We start from the raw sequence: 23,237 nt of genomic DNA, 5'->3' as shown, positions 1-23,237 counted from the left end.
GCGTGTTCCAGTTCCCGCCAATATCCAGCAACTTTGCACAGCCATTGAAGAGGAGTGGGACAACATTCCACAGGCCACAATCAACAGCCTGATCAGCTCTACGTGAAGGAGATGTGTCACGCTGCTTGAGGCAAATGGTGGTCACACCAGATACTGACTGGTTTTCTGATCCACACTCCTACCTTTTATTTTAAGGTGTCTGTGACCAACAGATGCATATCTGTATTCCCAGTCATGTAAAATCCATACATTAAGCCCCAAATAATGTATTTCAATTGACTGATTTCCTTATATGAACTGTAACTCATTTATATTTTTGTTCAGTGTACATATCAAAACTATGAAAAATCTAGACAGATATTCTGCATTCAAACTTACATAGTACAATACAAGCCCTCTCAGCAGCCCTCAGAATCCCGCCCCAAGCAGACAGAGACACTTTCTGTGCCTGTCTGAGACTGTCCTCCTGTGAGGTATTGATTTCCAGGCCTGGTAGTGGATACTCACCAGGGCTGTTAGCTCTTCAATCTGCCTCTGCTGCTCTTGAAGCTGACAGGCGAGCCACTTCTTCTCCTCCAGCAGAGTGCTCACTGTCTCCTGCAGCTCTGGAGGGGAAGAAAGAGGTTCCTGGGTGACACGACGTGATGACATCTCTTCACTACATCTAATATTCTGACATATAGCTCTGTTACTTTAACATTTTCAACATGGTTTATCTTGCTACTGGAAATACCATTAGAAAAAAACAACAGAAAGACGAAACCTAATATGCTGTACAGGCACAACGTTATTTCACTGCAGTCAGTCCATTACCCCGTCAAGACACATTTAGACAAAGGGTCTGATATAGTGTTGACCTGCTGTTGGTATTGGCTGTACTGGTCTGGGCTGGTGTCCTGTGTTCCGGTCTGTGTACTGGTCTGATATAGTGTTGACCTGCTGTTGGTATTGGCTGTACGGGTCAGGACTGGTGTCCTGTGTTCCGGTCTGTGTACGGGTCAGGGCTGGTGTCCTGTGTTCCGGTCTGTGTACGGGTCAGGGCTGGTGTCCTGTGTTCCGGTCTGTGTACGGGTCTGGGCTGGTGTCCTGTGTTCCGGTCTGTGTACGGGTCAGGGCTGGTGTCCTGTGTTCCGGTCTTTGTACGGGTCAGGGCTGGTGTCCTGTGTTCCGGTCTGTGTACTGGTCTGGTAGGTACCCAGTACTGTCTGTGTACTGGTCTGGTAGCTACCCGGTACTGTCTGTGTACGGGTCTGGTAGCTACCCGGTACTGTCTGTGTACTGGTCTGGTAGCTACCCGGTACTGTCTGTGTACTGGTCTGGTAGCTACCCGGTACTGTCTGTGTACGGGTCTGGTAGGTACCCGGTACTGTCTGTGTACGGGTCTGGTAGGTACCCGGTACTGTCTGTGTACTGGTCTGGTAGCTACCCGGTACTGTCTGTGTACTGGTCTGGTAGCTACCCGGTACTGTCTGTGTACTGGTCTGGTAGCTACCCGGTACTGTCTGTGTACGGGTCTGGTAGCTACCCGGTACTGTCTGTGTACTGGTCTGGTAGCTACCCGGTACTGTCTGTGTACTGGTCTGGTAGCTACCCGGTACTGTCTGTGTACGGGTCTGGTAGGTACCCGGTACTGTCTGTGTACGGGTCTGGTAGGTACCCGGTACTGTCTGTGTACTGGTCTGGTAGCTACCCGGTACTGTCTGTGTACTGGTCTGGTAGCTACCCGGTACTGTCTGTGTACTGGTCTGGTAGCTACCCGGTACTGTCTGTGTACTGGTCTGGTAGCTACCCGGTACTGTCTGTGTACTGGTCTGGTAGCTACCCGGTACTGTCTCTGTACTGGTCTGGTAGGTACCCGGTACTGTCTGTGTACGGGTCTGGTACCTTTACCCTGCTGTTGGTTCTGGCTGTACGGATGAGGGCTGGTGTCCTGTGTTTCCGTCTCCTCCTCAAGGGGCATGCAGTCTGTGATGCTAGGTAGCATCTCATCCAGACAGGGTCGAGACGACAGGCTCAGATACTTCAGCTTCCTGTTCTCACTGTTCAACTGTGGGACAAACAACACACACTGGATTATATATGATAAAGACAAATTATGTACAGATAATAACAGAGGCCAATAGCACATAGAAACATACACTGATTTGGCATGTTGACTGTAATATTGTAAGATATGTATGTACTGTAGCCTACACGTCAATGGCTTATGGAAATAAACATTATACCTACAAACGTGTAAAAATGCTTGTCTTTTTGAATCACCACCTCTTGGTATAATTAAGTAATGGTATACCACTACTTAATTACTAAGTCAAGCAGTGTCAGTCTCTTACCTTGGTGGTAAGGGCCTCAACTACTAAGTCAAGCAGTGTCAGTCTCTTACCTTGGTGGCAAGGGCCTCAACTACTAAGCCAAGCAGTGTCAGTATCTTACCTTGGTGGCAAGGGCCTCAGCATTTTCTCTGCAGGATTTTTCTATCTCCAGCTGCGTCTGCAGAACGCTCACCTCCTCGATCACCATTTGGGAAACTGGAATACAAAAAACATTACATTGCAGTTAGTTTTATTGTTTTATGGTACGATTTGACTCCTATTTAAAATAATGAATGACTGACTGAATAAATGACTGACTGAATGAGAGGAAACATGTCTATTGTGTTACTCTATTTCCCCTTCTCCCTATTGAGCTATTCAGTTGCCCTCTATTTCCCCTTCTCCCTATTGAGCTATTTAGTTTCCATCTATTTCCCCTTCTCCCTATTGAGCTATTCAGTTTCCCTCTATTTCCCCTTCTCCCTATTGAGCTATTCATTTTCCCTCTGTCGACAGACAGAACTGTAACAGGGTCCATGTGACATGCTAATGTAGCCAGATCGTGTTGCATTGGAGACCAGGAAGGCTCAGGCTCTTTTTTCATTGTAAATCATTAGTATTTCCTCTGGCTACTAACTACTCTAAATCAGATTAACTAAGGTCCATGTGGTTCCATTGACAATGTAAGCTTATTCTGCATTTGTGCCAGTGGTAATTTTAGTTTCAAAACAAAGGCGACAGTGCTTAAAATGCTCTTAGATTTGTTTTGGGGGGGTTGCTGTTGTTGTCAGGAAAAGAGGTGCAATCATTCTCCCATATGCACATACACATTGCATATTGGCACACCCAGAACACCCATATGTCCATAATTTGTTATCTATTGAAATGCTCCTTAGTTTACAGTGTCTATACTACTACAGTACAACTGGCCCCTCAAGGGAGAATCTGGTTTCATCCGCTTCATCGTGACACCAATCCAACTAGGGATACAACAGCCTACCTACTCTCCTACCTAGTCTGCTACCTAGTCTGCTGCCTAGTCTGCTACCTAGTCTGCTGCCTAGTCTGCTACCTAGTCTGCTACCTAGTCTGCTGCCTAGTCTGCTGCCTAGTCTGCTACATAGTCTGCTACCTAGTCTGCTACCTAGTCTGCTAGCTAGTCTGCTACCTAGTCTGCTAGCTAGTCTGCTGCCTAGTCTGCTACCTAGTCTGCTGCCTAGTCTGCTACCTAGTCTGCTACCTAGTCTGCTCCCTAGTCTGCTACCTAGTCTGCTGCCTAGTCTGCTGCCTAGTCTGCTACCTACTCTTCTACCTAGTCTGCTCCCTAGTCTGCTACCTAGTCTGCTACCTAGTCTGCTGCCTAGTCTGCTACCTAGTCTGCTACCTACTCTTCTACCTAGTCTGCTCCCTAGTCTGCTACCTAGTCTGCTGCCTAGTCTGCTGCCTAGTCTGCTACCTAGTCTGCTAGCTAGTCTGCTAGCTAGTCTGCTGCCTAGTCTGCTGCCTAGTCTGCTACCTAGTCTGCTAGCTAGTCTGCTACCTAGTCTGCTAGCTAGTCTGCTACCTAGTCTGCTAGCTAGTCTGCTGCCTAGTCTGCTACCTAGTCTGCTGCCTAGTCTGCTAAATAGTCTGCTGCCTAGTCTGCTACCTAGTCTGCTGCCTAGTCTGCTACCTAGTCTGCTACCTAGTCTGCTACCTAGTCTGCTAGCTAGTCTGCTACCTAGTCTGCTAGCTAGTCTGCTACCTACTCTTCTACCTAGTCTGCTCCCTAGTCTGCTACCTAGTCTGCTAGCTAGTCTGCTACCTAGTCTGCTAGCTAGTCTGCTACCTAGTCTGCTACCTACTCTGCTACATAGTCTGCTACCTAGTCTTCTACCTAGTCTGCTAGCTAGTCTGCTACCTAGTCCGCTAGCTAGTCCGCTACCTAGTCCGCTAGCTAGTCCACTACCTAGTCCGCTACCTAGTCCGCTACCTAGTCCGCTAGCTAGTCCGCTACCGAGTCCGCTACCTTCTCTGCTACCTAGTCTGCTACCTAGTCTGCTACCTAGTCCGCTACCTAGTCCGCTACCTAGTCCGCTACCTAGTCCGCTAGCTAGTCCGCTACCGAGTCCGCTACCTTCTCTGCTACCTAGTCTGCTACCTAGTCTGCTACCTAGTCCGCTACCTAGTACGCTACCTACTCCGCTACCTAGTCCGCTAGCTAGTCCGCTACCTAGTCCGCTACCTAGTCTCCTACCTAGTCTGCTACCTAGTCTGCTGCCAAGTCTGCTACCTAGTCTGCTGCCTAGTCTCCTGCCTAGTCTGCTACCTAGTCTGCTGCCTAGTCTCCTGCCTAGTCTGCTACCTAGTCTGCTACCTAGTCTGCTACCTAGTCTGCTGCCTAGTCTGCTACCTAGTCTGCTGCCTAGTCTGCTACCTAGTCTGCTACCTAGTCTGCTGCCTAGTCTGCTGCCTAGTCTGCTACATAGTCTGCTACCTAGTCTGCTACCTAGTCTGCTAGCTAGTCTGCTACCTAGTCTGCTAGCTAGTCTGCTGCCTAGTCTGCTACCTAGTCTGCTGCCTAGTCTGCTACCTAGTCTGCTACCTAGTCTGCTCCCTAGTCTGCTACCTAGTCTGCTGCCTAGTCTGCTGCCTAGTCTGCTACCTACTCTTCTACCTAGTCTGCTCCCTAGTCTGCTACCTAGTCTGCTACCTAGTCTGCTGCCTAGTCTGCTGCCTAGTCTGCTACCTAGTCTGCTACCTACTCTTCTACCTAGTCTGCTCCCTAGTCTGCTACCTAGTCTGCTGCCTAGTCTGCTGCCTAGTCTGCTACCTAGTCTGCTAGCTAGTCTGCTAGCTAGTCTGCTGCGTAGTCTGCTGCCTAGTCTGCTACCTAGTCTGCTAGCTAGTCTGCTACCTAGTCTGCTAGCTAGTCTGCTACCTAGTCTGCTAGCTAGTCTGCTGCCTAGTCTGCTACCTAGTCTGCTGCCTAGTCTGCTACCTAGTCTGCTGCCTAGTCTGCTACCTAGTCTGCTGCCTAGTCTGCTACCTAGTCTGCTACCTAGTCTGCTACCTAGTCTGCTACCTAGTCTGCTAGCTAGTCTGCTACCTACTCTTCTACCTAGTCTGCTCCCTAGTCTGCTACCTAGTCTGCTAGCTAGTCTGCTACCTAGTCTGCTAGCTAGTCTGCTACCTAGTCTGCTACCTACTCTGCTACATAGTCTGCTACCTAGTCTGCTACCTAGTCTGCTGCCTAGTCTGCTACCTAGTCTGCTACCTAGTCTGCTACCTAGTCTGCTACCTAGTCTGCTAGCTAGTCTGCTACCTACTCTTCTACCTAGTCTGCTCCCTAGTCTGCTACCTAGTCCGCTAGCTAGTCCGCTACCTAGTCCGCTAGCTAGTCCGCTACCTAGTCCGCTACCTAGTCCGCTACCTAGTCCGCTAGCTAGTCCGCTACCGAGTCCGCTACCTTCTCTGCTACCTAGTCTGCTACCTAGTCTGCTACCTAGTCCGCTACCTAGTACGCTACCTACTCCGCTACCTAGTCCGCTAGCTAGTCTGCTACCTAGTCCGCTACCTAGTCTCCTACCTAGTCTGCTACCTAGTCTGCTGCCTAGTCTGCTACCTAGTCTGCTGCCTAGTCTCCTGCCTAGTCTGCTACCTAGTCTGCTACCTAGTCTGCTACCTAGTCTGCTGCCTAGTCTGCTACCTAGTCTGCTGCCTAGTCTGCTACCTAGTCTGCTACCTAGTCTGCTACCTAGTCTGCTGCCTAGTCTGCTACCTAGTCTGCTGCCTAGTCTGCTACCTAGTCTCCTACCTAGTCCGCTACCTAGTTCCCTACCTAGTACCCTACCTAGTCCGCTGCCTAGTTCCCTACCTAGTCCGCTACCTAGTCCGCTACCGAGTCCGCTACCTAGTCCGCTACCTAGTCCCCTAGCTAGTCCGCTACCGAGTCCGCTACCTAGTCCGCTACCTAGTCCCCTACCTAGTCCCCTAGCTAGTCCGCTACCTAGTCCGCTACCTAGTCCGCTGCCTAGTCTGCTGCCTAGTCCGCTACCTAGTCCGCTGCCTAGTCCGCTACCTAGTCCCCTAGCTAGTCCGCTACCTAGTCCGCTACCTAGTCCGCTGCCTACTCCGCTGCCTAGTCCGCTGCCTAGTCCGCTACCTACTCCGCTACCTAGTCCGCTACCTACTCCGCTACCTAGTCCGCTACCTAGTCCCCTACCTAGTCTCCTACCTAGTCCCCTAGCAAGTCCGCTACCTAGTCCGCTACCTAGTCCGCTGCCTACTCCGCTGCCTAGTCCGCTGCCTAGTCCGCTACCTACTCCGCTACCTAGTCCGCTACCTAGTCCGCTACCTAGTCCGCTGCCTACTCCGCTGCCTAGTCCGCTGCCTAGTCCGCTACCTAGTCCGCTACCTACTCCGCTACCTAGTCCGCTACCTAGTCCGCTACCTAGTCCCCTACCTAGTCTCCTACCTAGTCCCCTAGCTAGTCCGCTACCTAGTCCGCTACCTAGTCCGCTACCTAGTCCCCTACCTAGTCTCCTACCGAGTCCGCTACCTAGTCCGCTACCTAGTCCCCTAGCTAGTCCGCTACCGAGTCCGCTACCTAGTCCGCTACCTAGTCCCCTACCTAGTCCCCTAGCTAGTCCGCTACCTAGTCCGCTACCTAGTCCGCTGCCTAGTCTGCTGCCTAGTCCGCTACCTAGTCCGCTGCCTAGTCCGCTACCTAGTCCCCTAGCTAGTCCGCTACCTAGTCCGCTACCTAGTCCGCTGCCTACTCCGCTGCCTAGTCCGCTGCCTAGTCCGCTACCTACTCCGCTACCTAGTCCGCTACCTACTCCGCTACCTAGTCCGCTACCTAGTCCCCTACCTAGTCTCCTACCTAGTCCCCTAGCTAGTCCGCTACCTAGTCCGCTACCTAGTCTGCTAAACTCCCCCTCTGTGTTCTGCTTAAGCAACCACTGTGTTTATTCATGTAGAATATTGTTCCGTTGCAAAAAACACAACATCTTAACGCAATATTCAAAATGTTCATTCATTTTATTTTTTCTACCTAGTCCGCTAGCTAGTCCGCTAGCTAGTCCGCTACCTAGTCCGCTACCTAGTCCCCTACCTAGTCTCCTACCTAGTCCCCTACCTAGTCCCCTACCTAGTCCCCTACCTAGTCCCCTACCTAGTCTCCTACCTAGTCCCCTACCTAGTCCCCTACCTAGTCCCCTACCTAGTCTCCTACCTAGTCCCCTAGCTAGTCCCCTAGCTAGTCCGCTAGCTAGTCCGCTAGCTAGTCCGCTACCTAGTCCGCTACCTAGTCCCCTACCTAGTCTCCTACCTAGTCCCCTACCTAGTCCCCTACCTAGTCCCCTACCTAGTCCCCTACCTAGTCTCCTACCTAGTCCCCTACCTAGTCCCCTACCTAGTCCCCTACCTAGTCTCCTACCTAGTCCCCTAGCTAGTCCGCTAGCTAGTCCGCTACCTAGTCCGCTACCTAGTCCCCTACCTAGTCTCCTACCTAGTCTCCTACCTAGTCCCCTACCTAGTCCGCTACCTAGTCCGCTACCTAGTCCGCTACCTAGTCCGCTAGCTAGTCCGCTACCGAGTCCGCTAACTAGTCCGCTAGCTAGTCCGCTACCTAGTCCGCTACCTAGTCCGCTACCTACTCCGCTAGCTAGTCCGCTAGCTAGTCCGCTACCTAGTCCGCTACCTAGTCCGCTACCTAGTCCGCTACCTAGTCCGCTAGCTAGTCCGCTACCGAGTCCGCTACCTTCTCTGCTACCTAGTCTGCTACCTAGTCTGCTACCTAGTCCACTACCTAGTACGCTACCTACTCCGCTACCTAGTCCGCTAGCTAGTCCGCTACCTAGTCCGCTACCTAGTCTCCTACCTAGTCTGCTACCTAGTCTGCTGCCTAGTCTGCTACCTAGTCTGCTGCCTAGTCTCCTGCCTAGTCTGCTACCTAGTCTGCTACCTAGTCTGCTACCTAGTCTGCTGCCTAGTCTGCTACCTAGTTTGCTGCCTAGTCTGCTACCTAGTCTGCTACCTAGTCTGCTACCTAGTCTGCTGCCTAGTCTGCTGCCTAGTCTGCTACCTAGTCTGCTGCCTAGTCTGCTGCCTAGTCTGCTACCTAGTCTCCTACCTAGTCCGCTACCTAGTTCCCTACCTAGTACCCTACCTAGTCCGCTGCCTAGTCCCCTACCTAGTCCGCTACCTAGTCCGCTACCGAGTCCGCTACCTAGTCCCCTAGCTAGTCCGCTACCGAGTCCGCTACCTAGTCCGCTACCTAGTCCGCTACCTAGTCCGCTACCTAGTCCCCTACCTAGTCCCCTAGCTAGTCCGCTACCTAGTCCGCTACCTGGTCCGCTGCCTAGTCCGCTGCCTAGTCCGCTACCTAGTCCGCTGCCTAGTCCGCTACCTAGTCCGCTACCTAGTCCGCTTCCTAGTCCCCTACCTAGTCTCCTACCTAGTCCCCTAGCTAGTCCGCTACCTAGTCCCCTACCTAGCCTCCTACCTAGTCCCCTAGCTAGTCCGCTACCTAGTCCGCTACCTAGTCTGCTACCCAGTCTGCTGCCTAGTCTGCTGCCTAGTCTGCTACCTAGTCTGCTACCTAGTCTGCTAGCTAGTCAGCTACCTAGTCTGCTGCCTAGTCTGCTGCCTAGTCTGTTGCCTAGTCTGCTACCTAGTCCGCTACCTAGTCCGCTACCTAGTCTGCTACCTAGTCTGCTGCCTAGTCTGCTGCCTAGTCTGCTGCCTAGTCTGCTACCTAGTCCGCTACCTAGTCCGCTACCTAGTCCCCTACCTAGTCTCCTACCTAGTCCCCTAGCTAGTCCGCTACCTAGTCCCCTACCTAGCCTCCTACCTAGTCCCCTAGCTAGTCCGCTACCTAGTCCGCTACCTAGTCTGCTACCTAGTCTGCTGCCTAGTCCGCTGCCTAGTCCGCTACCTAGTCCGCTACCTAGTCCGCTACCTAGTCCCCTACCTAGTCTCCTACCTAGTCCCCTAGCTAGTCCGCTACCTAGTCCCCTACCTAGCCTCCTACCTAGTCCCCTAGCTAGTCCGCTACCTAGTCCCCTACCTAGCCTCCTACCTAGTCCCCTAGCTAGTCCGCTACCTAGTCTGCTACCTAGTCTGCTACCTAGTCTGCTACCTAGTCTGCTGCCTAGTCTGCTGCCTAGTCTGCTACCTAGTCTGCTGCCTAGTCTGCTGCCTAGTCTGCTACCTAGTCTCCTACCTAGTCCGCTACCTAGTTCCCTACCTAGTACCCTACCTAGTCCGCTGCCTAGTCCCCTACCTAGTCCGCTACCTAGTCCGCTACCGAGTCCGCTACCTAGTCCCCTAGCTAGTCCGCTACCGAGTCCGCTACCTAGTCCGCTACCTAGTCCGCTACCTAGTCCGCTACCTAGTCCCCTACCTAGTCCCCTAGCTAGTCCGCTACCTAGTCCGCTACCTGGTCCGCTGCCTAGTCCGCTGCCTAGTCCGCTACCTAGTCCGCTGCCTAGTCCGCTACCTAGTCCGCTACCTAGTCCGCTACCTAGTCCCCTACCTAGTCTCCTACCTAGTCCCCTAGCTAGTCCGCTACCTAGTCCCCTACCTAGCCTCCTACCTAGTCCCCTAGCTAGTCCGCTACCTAGTCCCCTACCTAGTCCACTACCTAGTACGCTACCTACTCCGCTGCCTAGTCCGCTACCTAGTCCGCTACCTAGTTTTCTAAACTCCCCCTCTGTGTTCTGCTTAAGCAACCACTGTGTTTATTCATGTAGAATATTGTTCCGTTGCAAAAAACACAACATCTTAACGCAATATTCAAAATGTTCATTCATTTTATTTTTTCTACCTAGTCCGCTAGCTAGTCCGCTAGCTAGTCCGCTACCTAGTCCGCTACCTAGTCCCCTACCTAGTCTCCTACCTAGTCCCCTACCTAGTCCCCTAGCTAGTCCCCTACCTAGTCCCCTACCTAGTCCGCTGCCTAGTCCGCTACCTAGTCCCCTAGCTAGTCCGCTACCTAGTCCGCTACCTAGTCCGCTGCCTACTCCGCTGCCTAGTCCGCTGCCTAGTCCGCTACCTACTCCGCTACCTAGTCCGCTACCTACTCCGCTACCTAGTCCGCTACCTAGTCCCCTACCTAGTCTCCTACCTAGTCCCCTAGCTAGTCCGCTACCTAGTCCGCTACCTAGTCCGCTGCCTACTCCGCTGCCTAGTCCGCTGCCTAGTCCGCTACCTACTCCGCTACCTAGTCCGCTACCTACTCCGCTACCTAGTCCGCTACCTAGTCCCCTACCTAGTCTCCTACCTAGTCCCCTAGCTAGTCCGCTACCTAGTCCGCTACCTAGTCCGCTACCTAGTCCCCTACCTAGTCTCCTACCGAGTCCGCTACCTAGTCCGCTACCTAGTCCCCTAGCTAGTCCGCTACCGAGTCCGCTACCTAGTCCGCTACCTAGTCCCCTACCTAGTCCCCTAGCTAGTCCGCTACCTAGTCCGCTACCTAGTCCGCTGCCTAGTCCGCTGCCTAGTCCGCTACCTAGTCCGCTGCCTAGTCCGCTACCTAGTCCCCTAGCTAGTCCGCTACCTAGTCCGCTACCTAGTCCGCTGCCTACTCCGCTGCCTAGTCCGCTGCCTAGTCCGCTACCTACTCCGCTACCTAGTCCGCTACCTACTCCGCTACCTAGTCCGCTACCTAGTCCCCTACCTAGTCTCCTACCTAGTCCCCTAGCTAGTCCGCTACCTAGTCCGCTACCTAGTCCGCTACCTAGTCCCCTACCTAGTCTCCTACCGAGTCCGCTACCTAGTCCGCTACCTAGTCCCCTAGCTAGTCCGCTACCGAGTCCGCTACCTAGTCCGCTACCTAGTCCCCTACCTAGTCCCCTAGCTAGTCCGCTACCTAGTCCGCTACCTAGTCCGCTGCCTAGTCTGCTGCCTAGTCCGCTACCTAGTCCGCTGCCTAGTCCGCTACCTAGTCCCCTAGCTAGTCCGCTACCTAGTCCGCTACCTAGTCCGCTGCCTACTCCGCTGCCTAGTCCGCTGCCTAGTCCGCTACCTACTCCGCTACCTAGTCCGCTACCTACTCCGCTACCTAGTCCGCTACCTAGTCCCCTACCTAGTCTCCTACCTAGTCCCCTAGCTAGTCCGCTACCTAGTCCGCTACCTAGTCCGCTGCCTACTCCGCTGCCTAGTCCGCTGCCTAGTCCGCTACCTACTCCGCTACCTAGTCCGCTACCTACTCCGCTACCTAGTCCGCTACCTAGTCCCCTACCTAGTCTCCTACCTAGTCCCCTAGCTAGTCCGCTACCTAGTCCGCTACCTAGTCCGCTACCTAGTCCCCTACCTAGTCTCCTACCGAGTCCGCTACCTAGTCCGCTACCTAGTCCCCTAGCTAGTCCGCTACCGAGTCCGCTACCTAGTCCGCTACCTAGTCCCCTACCTAGTCCCCTAGCTAGTCCGCTACCTAGTCCGCTACCTAGTCCGCTGCCTAGTCTGCTGCCTAGTCCGCTACCTAGTCCGCTGCCTAGTCCGCTACCTAGTCCCCTAGCTAGTCCGCTACCTAGTCCGCTACCTAGTCCGCTGCCTACTCCGCTGCCTAGTCCGCTGCCTAGTCCGCTACCTACTCCGCTACCTAGTCCGCTACCTACTCCGCTACCTAGTCCGCTACCTAGTCCCCTACCTAGTCTCCTACCTAGTCCCCTAGCTAGTCCGCTACCTAGTCCGCTACCTAGTCTGCTAAACTCCCCCTCTGTGTTCTGCTTAAGCAACCACTGTGTTTATTCATGTAGAATATTGTTCCGTTGCAAAAAACACAACATCTTAACGCAATATTCAAAATGTTCATTCATTTTATTTTTTCTACCTAGTCCGCTAGCTAGTCCGCTAGCTAGTCCGCTACCTAGTCCGCTACCTAGTCCCCTACCTAGTCTCCTACCTAGTCCCCTACCTAGTCCCCTACCTAGTCCCCTACCTAGTCTCCTACCTAGTCCCCTACCTAGTCCCCTACCTAGTCCCCTACCTAGTCTCCTACCTAGTCCCCTAGCTAGTCCCCTAGCTAGTCCGCTAGCTAGTCCGCTAGCTAGTCCGCTAGCTAGTCCGCTAGCTAGTCCGCTACCTAGTCCGCTACCTAGTCCCCTACCTAGTCTCCTACCTAGTCCCCTACCTAGTCCCCTACCTAGTCTCCTACCTAGTCCCCTACCTAGTCCCCTACCTAGTCCAGTACCTAGTCTCCTACCTAGTCCCCTAGCTAGTCCCCTAGCTAGTCCGCTAGCTAGTCCGCTACCTAGTCCGCTACCTAGTCCCCTACCTAGTCCCCTACCTAGTCCCCTACCTAGTCCCCTACCTAGTCCCCTACCTAGTCTCCTACCTAGTCCCCTACCTAGTCCCCTACCTAGTCCCCTACCTAGTCTCCTACCTAGTCCCCTAGCTAGTCCGCTAGCTAGTCCGCTACCTAGTCCGCTACCTAGTCCCCTACCTAGTCTCCTACCTAGTCTCCTACCTAGTCCCCTACCTAGTCCGCTACCTAGTCCGCTACCTAGTCCGCTACCTAGTCCGCTAGCTAGTCCGCTACCGAGTCCGCTAGCTAGTCCGCTAGCTAGTCCGCTACCTAGTCCGCTACCTAGTCCGCTACCTACTCCGCTAGCTAGTCCGCTAGCTAGTCCGCTACCTAGTCCGCTACCTAGTCCGCTACCTAGTCCGCTACCTAGTCCGCTAGCTAGTCCGCTACCGAGTCCGCTACCTTCTCTGCTACCTAGTCTGCTACCTAGTCTGCTACCTAGTCCACTACCTAGTACGCTACCTACTCCGCTACCTAGTCCGCTAGCTAGTCCGCTACCTAGTCCGCTACCTAGTCTCCTACCTAGTCTGCTACCTAGTCTGCTGCCTAGTCTGCTACCTAGTCTGCTGCCTAGTCTCCTGCCTAGTCTGCTACCTAGTCTGCTACCTAGTCTGCTACCTAGTCTGCTGCCTAGTCTGCTACCTAGTCTGCTGCCTAGTCTGCTACCTAGTCTGCTACCTAGTCTGCTACCTAGTCTGCTGCCTAGTCTGCTGCCTAGTCTGCTACCTAGTCTGCTACCTAGTCTGCTGCCTAGTCTGCTGCCTAGTCTCCTACCTAGTCCGCTACCTAGTTCCCTACCTAGTACCCTACCTAGTCCGCTGCCTAGTCCCCTACCTAGTCCGCTACCTAGTCCGCTACCGAGTCCGCTACCTAGTCCCCTAGCTAGTCCGCTACCGAGTCCGCTACCTAGTCCGCTACCTAGTCCGCTACCTAGTCCGCTACCTAGTCCCCTACCTAGTCCCCTAGCTAGTCCGCTACCTAGTCCGCTACCTGGTCCGCTGCCTAGTCCGCTGCCTAGTCCGCTACCTAGTCCGCTGCCTAGTCCGCTACCTAGTCCGCTACCTAGTCCGCTACCTAGTCCCCTACCTAGTCTCCTACCTAGTCCCCTAGCTAGTCCGCTACCTAGTCCCCTACCTAGCCTCCTACCTAGTCCCCTAGCTAGTCCGCTACCTAGTCCGCTACCTAGTCTGCTACCTAGTCTGCTGCCTAGTCTGCTGCCTAGTCTGCTACCTAGTCTGCTACCTAGTCTGCTAGCTAGTCTGCTACCTAGTCTGCTGCCTAGTCTGCTGCCTAGTCTGCTGCCTAGTCTGCTACCTAGTCCGCTACCTAGTCCGCTACCTAGTCTGCTACCTAGTCTGCTGCCTAGTCTGCTGCCTAGTCTGCTGCCTAGTCTGCTACCTAGTCCGCTACCTAGTCCGCTACCTAGTCCCCTACCTAGTCTCCTACCTAGTCCCCTAGCTAGTCCGCTACCTAGTCCCCTACCTAGCCTCCTACCTAGTCCCCTAGCTAGTCCGCTACCTAGTCCGCTACCTAGTCTGCTACCTAGTCTGCTGCCTAGTCCGCTGCCTAGTCCGCTACCTAGTCCGCTACCTAGTCCGCTACCTAGTCCCCTACCTAGTCTCCTACCTAGTCCCCTAGCTAGTCCGCTACCTAGTCCCCTACCTAGCCTCCTACCTAGTCCCCTAGCTAGTCCGCTACCTAGTCCCCTACCTAGCCTCCTACCTAGTCCCCTAGCTAGTCCGCTACCTAGTCTGCTACCTAGTCTGCTACCTAGTCTGCTACCTAGTCTGCTGCCTAGTCTGCTGCCTAGTCTGCTACCTAGTCTGCTGCCTAGTCTGCTGCCTAGTCTGCTACCTAGTCTCCTACCTAGTCCGCTACCTAGTTCCCTACCTAGTACCCTACCTAGTCCGCTGCCTAGTCCCCTACCTAGTCCGCTACCTAGTCCGCTACCGAGTCCGCTACCTAGTCCCCTAGCTAGTCCGCTACCGAGTCCGCTACCTAGTCCGCTACCTAGTCCGCTACCTAGTCCGCTACCTAGTCCCCTACCTAGTCCCCTAGCTAGTCCGCTACCTAGTCCGCTACCTGGTCCGCTGCCTAGTCCGCTGCCTAGTCCGCTACCTAGTCCGCTGCCTAGTCCGCTACCTAGTCCGCTACCTAGTCCGCTACCTAGTCCCCTACCTAGTCTCCTACCTAGTCCCCTAGCTAGTCCGCTACCTAGTCCCCTACCTAGCCTCCTACCTAGTCCCCTAGCTAGTCCGCTACCTAGTCCCCTACCTAGTCCACTACCTAGTACGCTACCTACTCCGCTGCCTAGTCCGCTACCTAGTCCGCTACCTAGTCCGCTACCTAGTCTCCTACCTAGTCCCCTAGCTAGTCCGCTACCTAGTCCCCTACCTAGTCTCCTACCTAGTCCCCTAGCTAGTCCGCTACCTAGTCCGCTACCTAGTCTGCTAAACTCCCCCTCTGTGTTCTGCTTAAGCAACCACTGTGTTTATTCATGTAGAATATTGTTCCGTTGCAAAAAACACAACATCTTAACGCAATATTCAAAATGTTCATTCATTTTATTTTTTCTACCTAGTCCGCTAGCTAGTCCGCTAGCTAGTCCGCTACCTAGTCCGCTACCTAGTCCCCTACCTAGTCTCCTACCTAGTCCCCTACCTAGTCCCCTACCTAGTCCCCTACCTAGTCCCCTACCTAGTCTCCTACCTAGTCCCCTACCTAGTCCCCTACCTAGTCCCCTACCTAGTCTCCTACCTAGTCCCCTAGCTAGTCCCCTAGCTAGTCCGCTAGCTAGTCCGCTAGCTAGTCCGCTACCTAGTCCGCTACCTAGTCCCCTACCTAGTCTCCTACCTAGTCCCCTACCTAGTCCCCTACCTAGTCCCCTACCTAGTCCCCTACCTAGTCTCCTACCTAGTCCCCTACCTAGTCTCCTACCTAGTCCGCTAGCTAGTCCGCTAGCTAGTCCCCTACCTAGTCCCCTACCTAGTCCCCTACCTAGTCCCCTACCTAGTCCCCTACCTAGTCTCCTACCTAGTCCCCTACCTAGTCCCCTACCTAGTCCCCTACCTAGTCTGCTAAACTCCCCCTCTGTGTTCTGCTTAAGCAACCACTGTGTTTATTCATGTAGAATATTGTTCCGTTGCAAAAAACACAACATCTTAACGCAATATTCAAAATGTTCATTTTTTACCTTTATTTAACCAGGCAAGTCAGTTAAGAACAAATTCTTATTTTCAATGACGGCCTAGGAACAGTGGGTTAACTGCCTTGTTCAGGGGCAGAACGACAGATTTGTACCTTGTCAGCTCAGGGATTTGAACTTGCAACCTTCCGGTTACAAGTCCACCGCTCTAACCATTTGCTCTAATGCCTTCTGAACACACATGCCTCTGCATATTATCCCCAGCTTGATTACACCATATTTGCAAAGCAGTAGGTCGATCCTAACCCTGATGTCTGACACTGAGTCCCTGAGAATTCTGGGAAAGGGGATCGAAGATTCTGCTTGTTATCACGCTTAGGAGCAGTAGGAAAGTTTTGCAGCACACACACATGACGACAGGCTGATCTCTATAGCTGTCCTGCGGTTAAACTACTCCTCTCTGACTCCCTGGATAGTCTCCACGTCCAGTAATTCTGTAATGAGACTAGAGGAAGAGCAGAGCTGGAGGGGCTGTGTGTCTGTATTGTGGTAGAGATTCTAGGTCAATAACTCCTCTATGCTTAATGCTCCATGAACTGAATGTTGACTCCAAAAACCTGCCTTTAACATGGTGTCATATACTCTGTGGAGGAGCGCTGAGCAAGTCATTGTGTCCCAAAGGGCACCCTATTCCCTACTTAGAGCAACTACTTTAGATAGGGCCCTATTCCCTACATAGAGCACCTACTTTAGATAGGGCCCTATTCCCTACTTAGAGCAACTACTTTAGATAGGGCCCTATTCCCCACATAGAGCACTACTTTAGATAGGGCCCTATTCCCTACTTAGAGCAACTACTTTAGATAGGGCCCTATTCCCCACATAGAGCACTACTTTAGATAGGGCCCTATTCCCTACATAGAGCACTACTTTAGATAGGGCCCTATTCCCCACATAGAGCACTACTTTAGATAGGGCCCTATTCCCTACTTAGAGCAACTACTTTAGATAGGGCCCTATTCCCTACATAGAGCACCTACTTTAGATAGGGCCCTATTCCCCACATAGAGCAACTACTTTAGATAGGGCCCTATTCCCTACTTAGAGCACCTACTTTAGATAGGGCCCTATTCCCTACATAGAGCACCTACTTTAGATAGGGCCCTATTCCCTACTTAGAGCAACTACTTTAGATAGGGCCCTATTCCCTACATAGAGCACCTACTTTAGATAGGGCCCTATTCCCTACTTAGAGCAACTACTTTAGATAGGGCCCTATTCCCTACATAGAGCACTACTTTAGATAGGGCCCTTTTCCCTACATAGAGCACTACTTTAGATAGGGCCCTATTCCCTACATAGAGCAACTACTTTAGATAGGGCCCTATTCCCTACATAGAGCACTACTTCAGATAGGGCCCTATTCCCTACATAGAGCACTACTTTAGATAGGGCCCTATTCCCTACATAGAGCAACTACTTTAGATAGGGCCCTATTCCCTACATAGAGCAACTACTTTAGATAGGGCCCTATTCCCTACATAGAGCAACTACTTTAGATAGGGCCCTATTCCCTACATAGTGCCCTACTTTTGATCAGGACCCTGGGAATAGAATGCCATTTGGGACACAGACAGTGACTGACTCAAGAGCTTCTCTACAGAGGGAACGGAATCTTATCTTAGACATTGTACTGTAGGGGAAATATGAGCCTGCTTCCTGTTTCCCCTACAGACACCAAGCACTTACCGCTGTCAGGTGGGAGAGGAGGTAAAAGCTAGGCCAATCAGCAGGGACATTTGCAGCTAATGCTGGCTCGCTGCGTCAGATAAGTACAGTACCAACGCTGCAGGCCTGAGTCTGCTTGTTTGTCAGCGACGAGGTCTTGTAAGTATTATTGTTGTTTGAACGTAATCAGACAACTTTTAGTCCTAGCAAAGCAAATAGCTATAGCCTGTACTTTCAGGACTATAGAACATAATCTCAATCTTCAGAGATTATATAGCCAATGGTAATTGCATGATAAATTGTAGTTACTAATATCTCTTGTTTTGAGTGCGTGTCAACTTGAAATTATATTTGAAAAGCTTATTTCCCCATATCATATTGACTTGAGTATAATGTACCTATAAAATATACAGTATCACTCTGAGTGAAGGGCCACAATAGAATAGATGCCAGACTGGAACACAGGAGCAGCCCCTCTCTTTCTCTAGTAATGAATCATTCATAATGGAGGATTTGAATAATGCAGTGAAATAACACGAGGTGTTGGCGTGGCGACTTGTGGTTCTCATCGGAGATGAATGAATGCCGACCACAGCAGGGGACAGGGGAGAGACACAGTCCCCCTGATGATTATAATAAGACCTGGTAATAACACGAGGTGTTGGCGTGGCGACTTGTGGTTCTCATCGGAGATGAATGAATGCCGACCACAGCAGGGGACAGGGGAGAGACACAGTCCCCCTGATGATTATAATAAGACCTGGTAATAACACGTTTTAGACACTATTGTTCTCTTGGCCCTGCCTGAAGGCTCCTATGGTGTCTAGGTGTGTACAGTCATAATTCAGAGCAACCTGTCTTTGATGACCTATTGTTTAGGTTAAAGGTCAGCAAAACGAAATGGGTTACCTCTCTGTTTAAAGTCTGTCTGTACCTGTCTGGGAAGCTGAAACTGGTCAGCGGAATTGGTCCCAGCTTGGTTGAGGAGAGAGACAAACATCTAACTTTATTAGGTTATGTAAAAAAAATGATTTAATGCAGCACATCAAAAGGTAAACATTTCTCACATGATTTACCTCTCCTGCGAGAGAATCAAGCAGAAGCATTTCAGGAACTTGACTGGTAAAGATCCAGCCAAGCATCTGAACAAAAATGCCGATGACGTAGCCTATAATACGACATTGCCAAAAAAGACAGCTAGCTGAAAGCTGTGAGAAAGTAGCACAACAACCCCTGTCATACTAATGCTACACTTTAAACCCTACAGTATACTGTAGCTGTGAACGTTGAACGATTATTATCTTTCTTACCTCGCATAATGAAATCAGGCGGTCTGTCAGCGCTCCAGAACTCAACCCTGTAACCTTGTTCCTTACCAAATCAATTGTTAATGGAGCTACTGTGGTATTTTATTACATGTTGCTAGGAAGAACTGGGCAGGGTCGCCAAAACACAAATCCATGACTATGGTTGGCCGAAGGTCTGAGTAGTCATGGAAACTGAGATACCTTCTTACACACACCCATTCAGGAGCCGGTTTGGAGAGGCGGTCATCACCAGAGGGGTGTGTAGAGAGGTGTGAGGAAGGGTAATGTGTGTAACAGTCTTACCCCCCCTCCCCACTCCATCTCTTACACCACTGCTACTCTCTGTTGTTATCATCTATGCATAGTCACTTTAATAACTCTACCTACATGTACATATTACTTCAACTAACCGGTGCCTGCGCACATTGACTCTGTACCGGTAGCCCCCTGTATATAGTCTCGCTATTGTTATTTACTGCTGCTCTTTAATTACTTGTTACTTTTATTTCTTATCTGTATTTTTTTAAACTGCGTTGTTGGTTAGGGGCTCGTAAGTAAACATTTCACTGTAAGGTTTTGTATCCAGTGCATGTCACTAATAAAATGTTATTTGATCAAATGTGTGTGTGTGTGTGTGTGTGTTAGTGTCTGGAACTCACCTCTCTTGATGTGTTTCAGCTGGCTCTCTGCTTCGTCTCTCTCTTCAGTCAGTTTCATGCACTGAGGAAACAGGAAGGAATGGGTTCACGTTCTACAATACAATCATATGCAGGTCACAAATAAACCTGCAAGCACAATCCATTTAAGTGTAGTGAATTGATGACAGTAATCCATGGTCCTTCGTTGTTGTAGGGTATGAAAGGATAGGACACTGGACTCACTACACTAAGACAGTTTCCGTCAGTCAACACACTGTTCCAACACAGATGTTACTCATTTAGAATACACTGTCATACAGAGCAACCTAGACAGTATTGAGTGCATACATTCTCATAATGGTCCCCCATGGGAATTGAACTCACAACCCTGGCGTTGCAAGAGCTGTGCTCTACCAACTAAGACACACGGGACTCCTATGATCTGCTATAGGACTATCTCCTCATAGTTTCAGTCTCTATGATCTGCTGTGGGACTATCTCCCTATAGTTTCAGTCTCCTATGATCTGCTGTGGGAATATCTCCCTATAGTTTCAGTCTCTTATGATCTGCTGTGGGACTATCTCCTCATAGTTTCAGTCTCTATGATCTGCTGTGGGACTATCTCCCTATAGTTTCAGTCTCCTATGATCTGCTGTGGGACTATCTCCCCATAGTTTCAGTCTCCTATGATCTGCTATATGACTATCTCCCCATAGTTTCAGTTTGTTGGACAGACAAGGGAGATGCTTCTACATGGTTTATTATATTGGTAATAGCGTACATGGAAAACAATGGTCCATCTACAATTCAGAGTACATTCAATAGGTATTATGTGGCCTATATTGGGTCATTATCCGTTAGGGCAGGATAGACTTACATTTTCTTACCAATTATTCTATAACGGCTACAGGAAGCTCTTCCCTGACATCCGTGCAATGCCAGGGACGTTCTGATCTGAAATTGCCTTGACTAGCCTATTGTTAAAGCACGTGTCCCACTTTCACCCACTTTCTTTCTACCTGCTCTCTGCCAAAGAGAAACAAAAAACAACAGTCCCACTGTTTTAAACAGTGTCATCTTGCTTGAAATAATAGATAATAATAGATATTTAAAAATATGCTAAGGTTTATGAAATCGGCCTACTTGGTGGGACCCTTTAGTCAAGGCCTGATTTTATTAATTTATAGTGCATAGATTATTGAATTTCTAGAAACAACGTAGCGCTGAAATAAATACAAAAAAGTGACAAAATGACATATACAATCTAAGATGACGTACCAGATAACCAAACCTCTAAATCAGGTTTGTTCAACTGAGATCCAATCATTATTTTAGCTGCCAAAATCTCACCGAACCTGGGCTTTCCTATCAATGGCAAGAATAGCGAGATTTTGGGAGGGGTCGGCCCTTTGATTTCACACAGCATAGCCTACCTACACCAAAACCGGCCGGCACAAATATGTGCAGGGAAAAAATAAAAACGTCTCACCTTGACCTCGTTATGTCTACTATGTTACTTCTGTAATCGTTGAAAAAGGTCTCAAATATGTAACGGAAGAGCATCTATTACCTGCATTTTTTGGGTATCTCGCGCCTCCGCCCCACATCCTTCCATCTGCACCAGCCCCGATGATGAAGACGGTAGCATTATGACCCCGGTCGATAACTAAACTAATATCTTGGACTTTATAATATCGTATTATAGAAATAAAATAAATACATAGGCTACTTCTAGCAACTGGCAAGTCCGCTGAGATGTCTTAGAAAAAGCATTTCATGTCTATATGGAATGGATAAGACCGCTACTTCTATTCAGGCACAGTGAATCCTTTCGCTGACAGCATCGCCAGCCCCGGCCCCCCCCCTCCCTTCGCCCCACTACTCAGGGTTTATTGCGCATGCATCCTCATCTCGTATTCGTCTACATTTGCTGATGAGCATGAAAGCTCCACCCGTTCAGTTTGATTGTGCATTGTAATTAGGCTAAAATGTTTAATTCAAAGTCTTCACTGCTAAATGTAAAAACATTTATTATAATAACAATACATAATAATAATAATAATTGCCCATCTCTCTGCAGACTGACACTCATTTCACATCTTTGCTTAGAATGCTCAACAACACAGATTTGGTCAATAGCCCTGTTGTATGGAATTAGGATCTGAGTTTAACCATAGGCAGCTGGTGGGATTCAGCAAATCAGAAATATATATTACGCTTGTGGAAAAAAGTTATATGGTGAATGAATAAGGATTTGTTTTAATTAAGAAAATCATTAAATACAGTGTTCTGAATCCCCCACACACACAAAACCATACAAATATATTCCATTATCAAGTACAGCAGATTGAATACCCTCATAAGACAATTCCATTAGTCCTACTAGAAACACACAAAGTAACACACAAGATTGACAGTTGACACAAACACAAATAAAAAAAGCTAACATTTCATCATTACAAAAATATAAATTAGGCTCTTAACAGATCATATAAAAACAATATCAATATCATATCAATAACAATATCATGTGGGATTAAAATATGTTCACAGAACAATCCCAGTAAAAAAAAAAATTAAAATTCATTCCTCTTGAAACGATGTGGAACATTGCAGCATTCCTCTTGAAACGATGTGGAACATTGCAGCATTCCTCTTGAAACGGTGTGGAACATTGCAGCATTCCTCTTGAAACGATGTGGAACATTGCAGCATTCCTCTTGAAACGATGTGGAACATTGCAGCATTCCTCTTGAAACGATGTGGAACATTGCAGCATTCCTCTTGAAACGATGTGGAACATTGCAGCATTCCTCTTCCTCAGTACACATTTGACCTGGCCAGCAAAATGGAGGAAAAACTGATGAGAATGAAACACTGAGCAGATCAGGTCACATCCAGCATCACTGATATAGGATCTTTACAGTGAAACGTTACGCAAGGTCACATCCAGCATCCCTGATATAGGACCTTTACAGTGAAACGTTACGCAAGGTCACATCCAGCATCACTGATATAGAACCTTTACAGTGAAATGTTACGCAAGGTCACATCCAGCATCACTGATATAGGACCTTTACAGTGAAATGTTACACAAGGTCACATCCAGCATCACTGATATAGGACCTTTACAGTGAAACGTTACGCAAGGTCACATCCAGCATCACTGATATAGGATCTTTACAGTGAAATGTTACGCAAGGTCACATCCAGCATCACTGATATAGGACCTTTACATTGAAACGTTATGCAAGGCCACAGTTTAAGAGCAAAGCATAATATGTTAATTAATCAATAATCAACAATTGATGAGGCCTAAAACCAAGGAATCTCCCCAGTCCAGAAAGAAGAGCATGTCATGCCTAGCCTGGGGGCCAGTCTCTTTCTCCAGTAGGAGAAACATGTCATGCCTAGCCTGGATGCCAGTTTGTTTCTTCTCTCTTGTCAACCCTTTAAATGTAAATTCCATAAGTAGTTGTCAAGAGAGCAGAAAGACACTGGTACCCAGGCTATGTCATGTCATGTTTATCCTACCGGAGAAAGAGACTGGTAGCCAGGCTATGTCATGTGATGTTTATCCTACTAGAGAAAGACACTGGTACCCAGGCTATGTCATGTCATGTTTCTCCTACTGGAGAAAGACACTGGTACCCAGGCTATGCCATGAGATGTTTCTCCTACCTGGAGAAAGCAGATATGGACATGATTCCCAGCAGCATCTCCAGACTGTAGAAGCAGAGTAACACAGCATTAAGGATGAACTCCAGGAGCAGGACGAAGGACTGCAGCATCAGGTAATACACAGACAGCACTGT

General features: G+C 49.9%; 1 protein-coding gene and 1 long non-coding RNA gene across 7 annotated transcripts in view; both read right to left on the bottom strand.

The window, feature by feature from the left end:
• LOC110504513 (shootin-1) overlaps nt 1-21,282 on the bottom strand; it is a 43,215-nt gene extending 21,933 nt beyond the window's left edge. For 4 of the 6 annotated variants that reach the window (XM_036970195.2, XM_036970196.2, XM_036970198.2 and 1 more), the window contains exons 1-5: nt 20,993-21,282; nt 19,443-19,503; nt 2,434-2,528; nt 1,885-2,047; nt 508-605 (exon numbers count right to left, since the gene is read on the bottom strand). In XM_036970195.2, coding sequence (XP_036826090.2) covers nt 508-605; nt 1,885-2,047; nt 2,434-2,528; nt 19,443-19,503; nt 20,993-21,070 — 495 coding nt within the window. In that variant the 5' untranslated portion in view covers nt 21,071-21,282. The remainder of the gene's footprint in view (nt 1-507; nt 606-1,884; nt 2,048-2,433; nt 2,529-19,442; nt 19,504-20,992) is intronic. The other 2 variants (XM_036970197.2, XM_090220040.1) reach the window with 1 other exon arrangement.
• A 150-nt stretch (nt 21,283-21,432) lies between these two features.
• Nucleotides 21,433-23,237, bottom strand: LOC110504512 (uncharacterized). The gene is made up of 2 exons (XR_002470608.3): nt 23,104-23,237; nt 21,433-22,258 (listed from the first exon to the last, which is right to left on the bottom strand). It is a non-coding gene; the product is annotated as an uncharacterized LOC110504512 (long non-coding RNA).

This window comes from Oncorhynchus mykiss, chromosome 25 (genome assembly GCF_057628025.1).
Source record: "Oncorhynchus mykiss isolate SJ-2025 chromosome 25, ASM5762802v1, whole genome shotgun sequence".
In the NCBI taxonomy this organism is placed as follows: domain Eukaryota; kingdom Metazoa; phylum Chordata; class Actinopteri; order Salmoniformes; family Salmonidae; genus Oncorhynchus; species Oncorhynchus mykiss.
The sequence above is the reverse complement of the archived record's forward strand: the minus strand, read 5'-3'. Positions and strand labels throughout refer to the sequence as shown.